Source organism: Lepisosteus oculatus, chromosome 21 (assembly GCF_040954835.1).
Source record: "Lepisosteus oculatus isolate fLepOcu1 chromosome 21, fLepOcu1.hap2, whole genome shotgun sequence".
In the NCBI taxonomy this organism is placed as follows: domain Eukaryota; kingdom Metazoa; phylum Chordata; class Actinopteri; order Semionotiformes; family Lepisosteidae; genus Lepisosteus; species Lepisosteus oculatus.
The window spans coordinates 1,285,713-1,299,262 of record NC_090716.1 but is presented as its reverse complement, the minus strand read 5'-3'; the positions used below and the strand labels follow the sequence as shown (position 1 = coordinate 1,299,262).

At 45.4% G+C, this 13,550-nt stretch overlaps 1 protein-coding gene across 6 annotated transcripts in view; it reads right to left on the bottom strand.

Annotated features, from left to right (window-relative positions):
• Window positions 1-1,901: 1,901 nt before the first annotated feature.
• LOC107076205 (uncharacterized) overlaps window positions 1,902-13,550 on the bottom strand; it is a 75,709-nt gene continuing 64,060 nt past the window's right edge. For all 6 annotated transcript variants that reach the window (XM_069181731.1, XM_069181735.1, XM_069181733.1 and 3 more), the window contains 8 exons: window positions 13,026-13,115; window positions 11,840-11,932; window positions 9,261-9,347; window positions 8,823-8,912; window positions 7,130-7,228; window positions 5,299-5,332; window positions 4,986-5,034; window positions 1,902-4,163 (listed from right to left, as the gene is read on the bottom strand). In XM_069181731.1, the coding sequence (XP_069037832.1) occupies window positions 4,095-4,163; window positions 4,986-5,034; window positions 5,299-5,332; window positions 7,130-7,228; window positions 8,823-8,912; window positions 9,261-9,347; window positions 11,840-11,932; window positions 13,026-13,115 (611 nt within the window). In that variant the 3' untranslated portion in view covers window positions 1,902-4,094. The remainder of the gene's footprint in view (window positions 4,164-4,985; window positions 5,035-5,298; window positions 5,333-7,129; window positions 7,229-8,822; window positions 8,913-9,260; window positions 9,348-11,839; window positions 11,933-13,025; window positions 13,116-13,550) is intronic.

Sequence of the window (13,550 nt, the reverse complement as noted above, 5' to 3'; positions counted from 1 at the left end):
GGTAATGGGGATCCACTCCCCCCCACCAGTGTGCAGCCCCACCTGGATGATGCTCCAGTCCTCTCACACACACCAGCTCTCAGTGGGGAGGAGAGCAGAGTGATGAAGCCAGTTCAGAGAGGGGGGTTATTAGGAGGCCATGACTGGTAAAGGCCAGGGGAAAACTTTTATAAAGAGCCCTTTGCCTTCTGTCCTGAGGCAGCCAGGCAGTCCTGCTGGCCCTGGTCCTGTGACCCTCCTGCTGAGGAGCAGACAGAGGAGATGCTGGAGGCCCTGCAGTGTGCAGGACCCAGGAGACACAGGAGAGGAGCAGGAGCGCCCCCCGGAGGCTGCGTCAGTGAATCAGGGGCTCTTGCAGGAGATGAGAGAGCTGTCAGGCAGTGCAGGTGACGCTGGAAGGGTCTTGTTTCCCAAAGCCCACAGAGACTGAGCCAGTGACAGAAGATCAGATCAGCTGGAAGCCCTGGTCTGTTCATAGATCAGTCAGTGGAGCAGAACTAACAGGACTGTCTGTCTGGGGGTAACTAGACTGGTAGAAATGACAACAGAAGGGATGAGAACAAACACAGAGGAGACAACAAAAACAACAGCAGAGCCAGTGGCAACGAGGGGAAAGAGCAGCAGACAGAGATCACAATGGCAGCCATGTTTCAGACACACAGAAACAACGTCAGACCTGACTTCCCTCTTCACAGGCTCGCTGCCCTGTGGTGAAGCAGTGTACTTGTGGCAGGTTGGCTCTTCTGTTATTTGTTTACCCAAGGCTCACTACCTGAATAAATTGGAATGGGTTTTGTAAGAATCACCGTTTCCTTGCAGAAAGATGTATAACTGCAGAGCACAGCTGTGAGTCTGGCTGACTGGTCGCAGGTGTAACAGGCCAGACCAGGCGGTGCAAGAAGAACAGCCCCTGACTGGCAGCACTGAGCTTCCTCCCTCTGCAGTGCTGTCCTGCAGGTGGGTGTGAGGAGCAGTGCTGAGCTCAGATGAGCCCAGAGAAGGATCCACAGCAGCCTCGTACGCCTCTCTGATTGAACCCGGGTTCTACTGTTACAAGCTGGGCAGTTGGCATACTGGGAGAAATTATTCAAAGACTTTCTCGGGCTGCAGTAGTTAAAATCACCCAGGATCAAATTAGGTGCGTTGGGGGACAGAGCTTTAACAGAGTCACATTACAAGGGCTGTTTACTGTCTTTGTATCATTTGCTTTGGGGAATGTACACAACGGTTATGGACATCTGGGGGAATTCTCTGGGCAGATGAAAAGGTCTCCCTGATACTGAGAGCAAGTCAATATCAGGCAGACAGAGCCTCTCTCGCACTGTGACGATGCTGATACACTCCCAGACAGTTCTGTCTCAGTCCAGCACGAGCAGGGCGCCAAACCCATCAAAGGTCAGGTCCGGGTCCAAATCTGAGTCTGTGAGACAAGTCTCTGTAGAGGCCAGCAGTCCTGCAGCCATAGAGACAGCTGACACTTGCTTGTAGCTCATCAGCCTTGATCCTAAGTGACTGATCATTACTGAGGGTTATCAATGGCAGAAGGTCGAGATTATTACTCCTCACATGGACTCTGTCCCTTTCCCACACTTGCAGCCTGGTTTCTTAAATTCTTTGTTTTTTCCCTCGTGCTGTTGAGATGTTCACCTCAATAGCGTTCTGCAGAAATATGTCCACAGAGTGATCCCGCAGACCTGCCTGGTTCTGTAGCAGGAATTCTCTAGAGTCCTGCTTCTTGTTGCATGTGGAGGACTCAGTGCCAGTAGACTCTGTGTACAGTTCAGAGAGGCACTAACACTAGTAAAAAAAACAGGTCCAGGTTCAGTCCATTCTCATACACAGATGGACCAAACAGTAAACAATTAACATGAGTGAAACAGACTCACACAGGACTTTACATATCAAAACAACTTTAACTTTCAACTTTATTTTATTTGTCATTATACTTACACAGGTGCATATTCTAGTGAAAAGTGTTTCTCATTAGTCACTCAGGTGCAGTATATAAATAGAACAGAGGATAAGACAATAGACAGCAACACAATAACAATAACAGTGTAATAACATTAACGTAATCAAAACTGTGCAAATATGCAAACAGAGAAAATAATACAACAGGACAAAAAGAGTGCAAGGTAATTTGGGGAACAGTATGGTGATTAATAAATATTACAAATAATATGGTTTTAAGTCCATTTTTAGCTTCCATTCAGTTGTGGTGTGTGTAGTGGTGTAGGAGTACAGTCATTGTGGGTACAGGAAGACGTGAGGAGAGATGACAGTATGTTGGGAGGGACTGGGGGCGTCACCAGCTTGACGGCTCTGGGGAAGAAGCTGTTTTGGACTCTAGTTGTGTGCGACTGGATTGTCCGGAACCTTCTGCCAGATGGTAGGGGGACAAATAAGTTATGACCTGGGTGAGTGGGGTCAGACATAATTTTGGTGGCTTGTTTCAGACTCCTGGTGTTGTAGAGTTCCTGGATGGATGGTAAGGCACTGCTGATGATGTGTTGGGCAGTTTTGACCACCCGCTGCAGTGCCTTACAGTCGGATGCGGTGCAGTTGCCGTACCAGACTGTGAAGCAGCTGGTCAGTATGCTCTCCACCGTACATCTGTAGATGTTGTTAAGGATCTGTGGACACAAGCGTATCTTCTTCAGCCTTCTCAGGAAGTACAGCCGCTGTTGTGCCTTCTTGATGAGACTGGATGTGTTGAGTGTCCATGTGAGGTCCTTAGAGATGTGAACACCTAGGAATTTGAAGTTCTTCATCATCTCTCCTGCAGACCCTCCGATGTAGATGGGGGAGTGGACTTTTCCTTGTCTCCTGAGGTCAACGATCAGCTCTTTGGTTTTGCTGATGTTTTGCTGATGTTGAGACATAGGTTGTTGGTTCGGCACCAGTCTGCAAGCTGTTTTATCTCCTCCCTGTAGGCAGCCTCATCGTTGTCAGTGATCAGGCCCACGATTGTGGTATTGTCAGCAGACTTGATGATGGTGTTTGTGCTGAACGTCGCAGTACAGTCGCGGGTGAACAGGGAGTAAAGCAGTGGGCTGAGCAGTACAGACATCAGCTATCTGCCAGGCACATGTTCTGAGTACCAGGCCAGGGATACCATCAGGTCCAGCAGCTTTCTGTGTGTTCACTCTACTTAGTGATTTCCACACATCTAGCTTGGACAGTGTGGGGGGTGGGGTGGCAGGGGAGTCAGTGGTCCAGGTGGATGGTTCAGGGTTATGAGCTTCGAAGCGTAGAAGGTGTTAAGCTTGTTTGGAAGAGAGGGGTCAGTAGCGCTTACAGGGCTTGTTTTGCTCTTGTAGCTTGTGATTGTATGTGTGTCTTGCCACATGCGTCGTGGGTTAGCGTTGGTGTTGGAGTGGTGTTCTATCTGGGATTTGTACTGTTTCCTGGCAGATTTTATGCCAGCTCTTAATTTTTTCCTAGCCCCTCTCAATTCTTCCTCATTACCAGATTTGAAGGCTGCATCACGGGCAGCGGATCTCGGTGACCATCCAGGGTTTTTGATTTGGGAGTTTGCGTATCTTTTTAACGCTCACCACATCATCAGCACATTTGCCGATGTAGCTGGTGTCTGATGATGCAGACATGTCAATATCGGTGTGGGATCCGTGGGAGGCTGCGTCTTTGAACACACTCCAGTCTGTGCACTTAAAACAGTCCTGAAGCATTGATTCTGCCTCTTTGGTCCATGTTTTTACAGCTAGAACTGAACCCTTGGTGCGTCTGAGAAGTCGTAAGTAGGCTGGGAGTAGGAACAGGGAGATGTGGTCAGATTGTCCAAGAGGGGGTGAGGTGCTGCTTTGTAAGCACCGGGTACATTAGTATAGTGTAAGGTCTAGTGTGTTGTTTCCTCTGGTGGGACAGTCAACGAGTTGGAAAACAAGTTACACTTCTCACCACCAAACAAGACACACAACCTCACAGTGAGTGTCTGTGGGTGCTGGTGACACTGAGTGACAGTGGGTGACAGTGGGTGACAGTGGGTGTCTATGGGTGTCTATGGGAGTCGGTGGGAGTCGGTGAGAGTCGGTGGGAGTCGGTGTTCCTGCTCTCTTCAGGTCTGGGTCCTGCCATCAGTCAGACTCCTTATTGAGCTGAGCTTCTCCTGGGCTTCTCTCTTCTTCAGGGCGGTTGGAGTCTCTCTGTAACAGAAAGAGACACTTTCACTGGACTGCAGTCTGTCTGTGAGGGACTGTCAATGGATCAGCGTCTACAAACCCACAGGGGATAAGAGAGCCACACATTTCAGCTCCTTGTGAAAAAGTCTTTTCATTTGGAGTTTCATTGGTTATTGTTTATTACAACAGGTTTCTACTCAAAGTGGTAATTCTGGAATTACCACAGTAAACAGGGGAAAGTGTCAAAGGGAAAGGAGACACCAATAACTGCTAATTAAAGATGTGTGTGATTCACAACCTGCCCATCTGGAGCAGCAACAACTCAAGAGCCTTTAGCAAGAGAAGAGTCTTGAGTTAAATATGTCCTATGTGGCCCCATCAGAGCCCAGTGAAGGCTTGAGCTCCAGTTCCTGAGGGTGACCTGTGTCCTGGACAATCACACAGGGGCATTAGGAACAACACCAACAAACAGCTTATTATTCATTTATTCATCTGTTATTAGTATTAGTATTATTATTATACAGCCCTACCTGTGTGCTGTGACTCACCTTTCCTGTCCTCCTGTCCATAAACTCTCCTACAGACTGCTGCCCCTCATTCCTAATGTCTTTTCCTGCTTTTAGGACGACTGAAACAGTCTTTGGAAATTTCACTGCACACTGACTTTAGATTTCCCTGATGCAGAACTTTCCCAGGCATTTCCCTGGACAAACAGGATCCAGTTTTATTAAGTGCAAACCTATAACACTCATCAGTTTAAATGCCTCTCAGATTTCTGGATTCAGCTGGTATTGGTCTTTTTGTCAGTCCTATTAAGAGCAGAAAAAAATAAGAAACATACAGTACCTCCTGTTTTTGCAATAATGTCTGTAATGCCGGTAATTTTCCCTCTATCCTGTAAAACATAAGTGTTATTTTACGATTTTCATACATATATATTACATATACCCAATTTAATGTTTAAGACTTTTTTTTTAAATATAGTACCTAAACAAACGTTTTTGCTACAGAATGGCATGCTTGCTTAAGTTTAAACACAGTTGAAATGCTTTCCTGACGCTTTTCAGAATTCATTCTGCTTTCTGTTTATAACAGCTTGAAAACTAATTCTCGTTCCTGTACATATTCAAAGTGAGAAATATTTGGCTTTTTTACTTACTCGGGTTTGTTGTTCTTATTCTTGTTATTCTTATCTGGAGAGGACAAAAAACAAGTTTAAACAAACTAAACATTCCCATCAGTTTAAAATCATCAAAAAGAGAAAAACCAAAGATGTTGTAATCTTAAGGTTACCTAAGAAAAATTATTCAAGTCTGTAAGGAAAAACATTGGTGTCACAGAGTTAATGAGATACATAGATATACATATACCTGTACCTGTACTTCATCCCCACAATTGTGATGAGTCAACAGTCAACAGAGCTGAGCAGTACAGTACCTGTACATACTGTATACAGCAGCACATATAGAGTACAACACCACCCAGTTTGGACAAGAGCATTATCCAGCCTGAGGTTGTGTTGAGATTAACAGAGGCTGATAAATCAAGTGTCTCCTTCAGCTGTGACACTTCCTTTGTCACAAGAAGAGTATGTCTTTCTGTATGAGACACACCCAATTCTGTTTTCACACAACGTCACACCAGTATTCCCAGGAACAGGTCAGAGCTGTGAATGGTGATGTAAATAAGTTCCCAAGCACTGCTGATGTAATGCACAATGCTAAAAAACATTTTTCAGTTTAATTGATGTGAGTTTCTGTTAACATTATTATTTTTGTGTGAATTGACTGCAGTGTTTTTACCCAAGCGCACGAACTTTGGTTTAAAAGTATAATATAACAGCAAATGTCGCACTGGGGTGAAACACAGCAGCACTAATTAATAGCCTCTGTAAATTTGACAGAAACCTAAATAAAAGTGTTGTGCCTGAATGGACACGCTGCTTCATTCCTGAAGTGCAACACTGACAACAGGAAACCAAGACAAACTTCCTGCAGAGGGCCTTATCTCTCACCAGACCGGCTGCTCTCTGGTATATCTACTGTACACAGTATATCTTCCAGTTGAAGATATCTGGGCCTCAGTACCTCTAAGAAACTACAGCAGGAACCTGCCTGTGTCCCTGGCTGTCAGACTCTGAGATGTTCCAGACTTGCTGTGATCAGTTCAATTAAGGAAGGACCTTCTGTGAAGAGGTACCTGTAGGGTGAGGGTGTTTAAAACCCTTTAGTGATCCAGGCACCCAGAGCCAATTTCCACCTGGAATATTCTCCCCTCAACATAACAGAGGCCTGGTTCATGTCTTACACTGAAGCGAACCCCTGGGGCATTAAGTGTAAACAATCACATTTCTTTTATCTCTTACTGTGTCCTCTCAGAAGACAAAAAAATACAGACAAAAGCAAAATAACAGCAGGCAAAATTTTGTTTTTCTGTCTTCAAAGATCAATTTTTCAGAAGCTGGTGTTCAAATGAAACAATCAAAAATTCTGCAGCAGAATTCATTACTTCTCTTTCCTTCAATTGCTTAGATAACAAACTTTATTTCACTGGGATCAACAGTATCCAAGAACTGAATGCCTTGTAAATGCCTGGAATTCCTGGTGAGACAGGTTGACCTGCTTGGTCAGTGGGCAGCCTCCTGGCCAAAGCAGGAGGAGACTCGAACCCCATTCAGAAGGAGACAAGCTGTAGGGCAGAGCTGGGTGACTGACTTGTTTATCCCTCCTGATCTCCTGTTACTGGAAAAGCTTCCAGTAAGGGTATCAGTTGAGTGAAATTGTAAATACTCAACCTCTTTACAAATCTCACATGTATTTTATCATCTTACATAACTGTGTCAATAAAATCCTTTCCTAGAATGTACCAACAGCTGCTTGTATTTTTACCACAGATGTTAAAACAACCTTCAGTTTTCTCCTGCTCTGTCTCTGTCCTCCATTACTACTGTATAAAGGATAACTGCTAGAACTCATGGCTGAGATACTCACAGTAATTATACATCAGACGCACAACACCGCAGATCACAAAGAGGGATTCACAGGGCACGACCACCAAGCGAAGATCTTTCACAGCTCGGTAGCCTTTAGCTGGAATTCAAGACATTGATACTGATAAGCAAGTGGTGGCAGAACATCTGACATCATAATTTTACTGATTCTTTTTAAAACTACTGACACTGCTATCACATTTTATGGTGATACTGGTGTAGTGATAAAATGTGAAAAACATTCCACAGGCACTAAATGGCACATTTTAACACACAGAAGTGTTAAGAAATTGATTTGGTCTGCCTTGTCTAAGTTTACTTTGGTACTGTTTTTCAATAATACTAGAACTTTCTACACTCTGAGAGTGACTCTTCACAACAAGCTCATCATGTCAGTTAAAGGCCAAAGAATCTCCACTCCACCAGCTACAAAGAAACTGATCATTCATTTCTTTCACTACTGATCCTAAAAAATGTTCAGTAGATTCATCAGCTCAAACTTTTTATTGTTTTATTCCTTTTTTCATTCCTTGTTTTTCTCATTTTTTTTCTTTTCATTCCTCTCTGTAGAGAAAGATGACATTAATGGGTAAAATAATGGAGAGTTTGGAATAAAAGTTTTATGAAGAGATGAGACCAAGATAAAAGAAATGAAAGTAATAAAGGTTTATCTAAAGTTGAAGGTGAGGAGGAAGATGAGGGTGTGGTGAGAGTTGAAGGTGAGGAGGAAGATGAAGGTGTGGTGAGAGTTGAAGGTGAGGAGGAAGATGAAGGTGTGGTGAGAGTTGAAGGTGAGGAGGAAGATGAAGGTGTGGTGAGAGTTGAAGGTGAGGAGGAAGATGAAGGTGTGGTGACAGTTGAAGGTGAGGAGGAAGATGAAGGTGTGGTGAGAGTTGAAGGTGAGGAGGAAGATGAAGGTGTGGTGAGAGTTGAAGGTGAGGAGGAAGATGAGGGTGTGGTGAGAGCTGAAGATGAGGAGGAAGATGAAGGTGTGGTGAGAGTTGAAGGTGTTTAGTCAAAATGTGGTTTAGCCCGCTTGGCTGAAGGCTGCCCTCCTGGCCAGAGGACCCCAAACCACCTGGGCAGAATGAGGGGAAGTGTAGAGAACTGCTCTGCTTGAGGTTTGAACTGTTTGTGTGAAACAGAACTGCTCAGCAGCAAATCCAAACTTAGTAAGAGCTTGATCTTGCAGATTATAGAGAAACCAGGAGAGGAGAGCTACTCTAATTGAGTGTCAGTAATTATAATCAATGAAAAGTGACCAGTGTAAAGAAGACTGATTGGGTGATGTGACGTCTTGTTGAATACTCCAGTGTCTGGTAGTGTTAGTGATTAACGAAGATAAGGAAGAGTTAGTGGAAAGGTCTGACTGAGTCATTTAAAGAAGAACAGAGAAACAAAAGACCATGCAGACTCCCCCAAGAGAGCACCAGTGAATCACCCAGTAGGCTGGAGTGTCTGTGAGATTGAACACAGAGCACTGGAAACACAGAACTCTAAGGTGACACGTTGGCAGGGCTGTGTTTGTGGTCCTTATTGAGCTGGAGTTGTCACACAGGCATTTAAACAGAACAACATTTTTAACTAAGAATATTTTTGCACCTTAAATACTTTATAACCTTTCCTAAAGATGAAGAAAAGTTAACAGCGCATGTTACACAGAGAACAGTGGACAGATCATTATTGTCACTTACTTGCTTTCAGAATTAATTCTGTTGCGAGTGCAGTGGAATTCACTAAAGGCAACCCAAAGTACCCCAAGTTGAAGATAATCATTAAAACACCTGAAAAGCAGAAAGATGTTGTTATTGAAGAGTGTCTGAGCAAATGGGTTTTACAGGATGAGCTCACAGCTGTCCAGGCCTGAGTTTCTGCTGTGATTGTGAGGAGTGTAGAACACAGTGAGAACAGCAGGGAGGGGTGGAGGAGAACAGGACAGATGAGCCAGATGTGTCACAGGGTCAGTCTGAAAGAGGACATGAGGGGCTCTGTGACACTAAGCAGCAGGAAGTCAGAATGTGAACTGAAACTGTAACATGTTTCAAGGAATCACTCACAACTACTTACAGAAGACACTCAATCACATTCAATCACAACTGTCTAAAATAACACTTAAATAATTCCTACTGTACCATCTACATCTCTGTCTTCCTTTGTAAAGACTGTCCCAACAGCCAGAATCCAGAGAAACAGGACTTCACACATGAGTCCAGGTCCCCCTGTAATCATAATTAATAATCACTGTAATTACCTGAGAGTCACAGCAGGTGAGCATCACAGTATCTTTCAAAGAAACACAGTTTCACAATGGGAGGGCACTGCTGAGCACTAGGATGTCAAGAAGCAAAATGTGAGCTCCTCAATTTGTGTCTCTTAAAGTTGTACAATTAAACATTATTTTTCCTCGTTTCACCCCTCAATTCTGCATATCGTCTTGGAGTTTTACTTGATTTGATCTCTGTGTGACTTCTCATCACTCCTGGCTCACCCAACAGAACAGAAGCAGGTGGCCTGTGACCTCCGCCCTCACCAGCGTCAGGCAGCTGTTTAACTGGTGCTGCAGCTCTTATGGCGGCTACAGTCCTCAGAAACTGGACTTCACTCATTCGCTCAGTGTTTGACTGGCCTACTGCCACTTGTCAAGAGGAGAGCTCTTCAGTTCTACAGCCCAAAGACAGATGAAAGACTCAATGATCTTGGAAAGAGCACTAATGACTGGTCATCTTCAGTTGTGTTGTTGGAGTCGAAGGTACATGAGCTCTGCATGAGATGTATTGATTTGGAGGGGAGGCTGAGGTATAATAACACCTGAATTACTGGATTTTCAGAGAATCAAGAGGCCTGTGGTGGCTCTCAGCCTGCAGGAAACAGCTCTGCTGGACAGAGCACATTGTTTGAGTTTCACTGTGAGAGAGGAGCTCCTCCACCTGGTCAGACAGACATGCACAGGTCACTGTGAGAGAGGAGCTCCTCCACCTGGCCAGACAGACGTGCACAGGTCACTGTGAGAGAGGAGCTCCTCCACCTGGCCAGACAGACGTGCAGAGGTCACTGTGAGAGAGGAGATCTCCACCTGGCCAGACAGACGTGCACAGGTCACTGTGAGAGAGGAGCTCCTCCACCTGGCCAGACAGACGTGCACAGGTCACTGTGAGAGAGGAGATCTCCACCTGGCCAGACAGATGTGCACAGGTCACTGTGAGAGAGAAGATCTCCACCTGGCCAGACAGATGTGCACAGGTCACTGTGAGAGAGGAGCTCCTCCACCTGGCCAGACAGAAGTGCACAGGTCACTGTGAGAGGTGATCTCCACCTGGCCAGACAGATGTGCACAGGTCACTGTGAGAGAGGAGATCTCCACCTGGCCAGACAGACGTGCACAGGTCACTGTGAGAGAGGAGATCTCCACCTGGCCAGACAGATGTGCACAGGTCACTGTGAGAGAGGAGATCTCCACCTGGCCAGACAGATGTGCACAGGTCACTGTGAGAGAGGAGATCTCCACCTGGCCAGACAAGTCACTGTCAGCTGCGATCTCAAGAGAAGAGTGTGTGCGTTTTTTCTCATTTTGACCAGGGTTGTTCAGACAGTAGGCAGACATGAGGCACAAGTTGATCAACAAGGTCAAAATGATCAATGGGAAAATCAAATTGGAGCTAAGTGTTTATCCTTGTCACAAAGTGTGCTACTCTGTGGTTCAGGGAACTCTGATATCCTGTGTAAAGAAACCCTCAGTTAAAAATGCCCTGTCCTGGTTAGTGGGTGCATTTTTAGAACAGGGAGACAGGTTCAACTGCAGGTTGAATTCTATTTAGTTTAGAAGACATCTTGTCTCTTCTTCTGTGGCCTGTGTAGGGGTTATGTAAGAGTTTCAATACTTGGTAGCAGTCTGGTGTTTTTGTGGGTGGTGAGGACTCCTTGTTTGACTTATTTACAGTAATCTTGTACTGTGAATAGTGTAGCTTATATGTTGTATGTTTCTGTTGTGTGTTGTTAGTGTGTGTATTGTCATTGGTAATTGTGTGCCTGAATGTATTCTTTTCACCAAATCTGTGCCACACAGAACAAAGAGCTCATGTGCCTATAATTATATCAACCACTCAGGTACTGTATATTCTTGGCAAAATCTTTACAAGTAGGGAGTTTTTGATTATTTATTTTAATTATTTATTCATCTGCTTGGTCATTTTGTGAGCTTTCTCTAATTTCATACTCCCCAACTGGTAACAATGTGCAGAATGCATTAATATGAGAGAGCCCTGCATACAGGTCTGTGAGAGTTACACTGTGATGCTGTGTCACACTTGAGATAACTCTGGGCTGGTGCAGCAGACTTACTGCAGAGGAATGTGAAGTGTTAATGTGTGACTCAGGGTTTGTGTCCAGGCTGAAAGACCTGACTTACGCCCTGCTAGTTCTCTCCAGGACTGGAGCACTACTGTCCACTCAGAAGATACAAACCCTGGGGAGTCCTTTCCTCACAGCAGCTGAAGAGCCGCACAGGGGCTGTCAGTGGGGCTCAGAGGAGTGGGGGGCCTGTTTGCTCAGGACTGTGAAAACACTGGGGTGTGAGTGCAGCATGATGACATGCCCACAGGATGTCCTGATTCACATAAAACACATCTCTCTGAACTGACAGGTGGGCACACAGGAGGTCAGCTGTTGTCAAAACCTGCTGACTGTCACACACTCGCCCCTGTACATACTGTACCTCTGAGAGTGTCCAGGTCACTGGCCAGATACAGCAAGCTCAACACGAACAGAATCATGGAGAAAATCACAACTGCAGCTTTCTGACAGAAATCTGAAAGAGTAAAACATGCATTTGAATCTTATTATAAACCAGAAATATCTGAATAAGAAAAACATGCAAGAGTCCCGTATCAGGGCAGAAAGGAACATGCTGTTCACCTACTGTACACACAGGCCTGCTGCCCATTTTAAGATCAAACAGAGGGTTTAGTCTGAAGGGAGTGTCCCACACTGACGGGCCGAAGGAACTGAGTCTCTTTAGTCTTAAGAGAGTGTTCCACACTGACAGGCTGAAGGAACTGAGTCTCTTTAGTCTGAAGGGAGTGTCCCACACTGACAAGCTGGAGGAACTGAGTCTCTTTAGTCTACACTTCCCTCTCCTTCAAAACTAGAGCAGCCACTTCTGCAGCTTGAGCTAATTTTGAGCTAATTTTCATAATCAAAGCTCTAGGCTGCTGGTCCTCTCCTGCAGTCAATCTCTGTGCCCACACAGCTCCATCGGTTACCTCAGCTGTCCATCTATCGATGACTAGCAGCTGGAGTGGGGCGTCTGTTCCCATGGGACTCCAGAGGTTTCCCCTCGATTGGCATTTAAGGGGTTTTTTCCCTCCAGTGTGCAGTCAGACTTACATACAGCCTCCATGTCTCATTTTCATCCATCCTTCAGACAGCGTCTGTCTATTTAGTTGCTATATGTTTGAACACTTTTGTTTCTCCTCACGGGTTTTGGTGAGAGAGTGGTGGGCCAGGGGTCCATCTTTTGGGGGGCACGAGAAGCTCATTCCTATCTTGACTTCTTCTGGGGAGGCTCTCTCAGTGTGAGAAAGAAGGCACCCCTGACCAGACTGTCCTCTGCAGCTCCAGCTTACTGATTCTGCTCCTCTCTGTCCCCAGAGCTCTCAGCTCCCAGGCGTGAGGCAGCTTCTGGGTCTGAAGAGATAAACACCCCCGACTCTCTGAGAGCCACCTGAGGTCCCAGTGCAGTCTGGACGCCCCTTTCCTGTTCTTTACTAACCCTGCTGCTCCCAGTGAATTATTCTTGTTTTTTGTAGTGGCAGAGGGACAGTTCTTGTCCCAGTAGATGTTGACTCATCAGAATCCTGTGAATCTGTATTTACAGCACAGTCATCACTGTTCCTACTCACCTCCACATCGTCCTCGGGCTGAACAGATCCTCTGAAGTGTCAGAGACACAACCAGGGCAATAAGAGCTACAATCAGCACAGTCAGATAACCTGGGAACAGAAGAGTGGATCAGGAAGGATATATATTTTATAGAACATGCAGGACTGTACACAAAAGAGTTAGTAACGTACAGGTTCTGTCAGCCCTGTGGAAAGTGGTCTTACAGGTACTGATGCCGTCAGTATAAAATCATCCCAGTTTAAACACCACTCTGTACATTGTAAACAGTGGGTGAGGTTGGAAGAGTGCTCAGTTTGGACTACATCTCTAACTGATATGGAACCTGGGCTGTGGGCAATGTAAGGTCACCATCAGCAGAGTGAGATACAGAAGGACCCCCTTCGCTATTGGAGCTGCTTCTCTTACCATGATATTGCAGCTGAGAAGCCTTATTGAGGATCTACAGTAGCTCCTTGTGGGAAGTGCTTAGAAAAGGTGCCCTAAAACAGGGCATATATATACAGTACATAAGCCCTATACCTGTC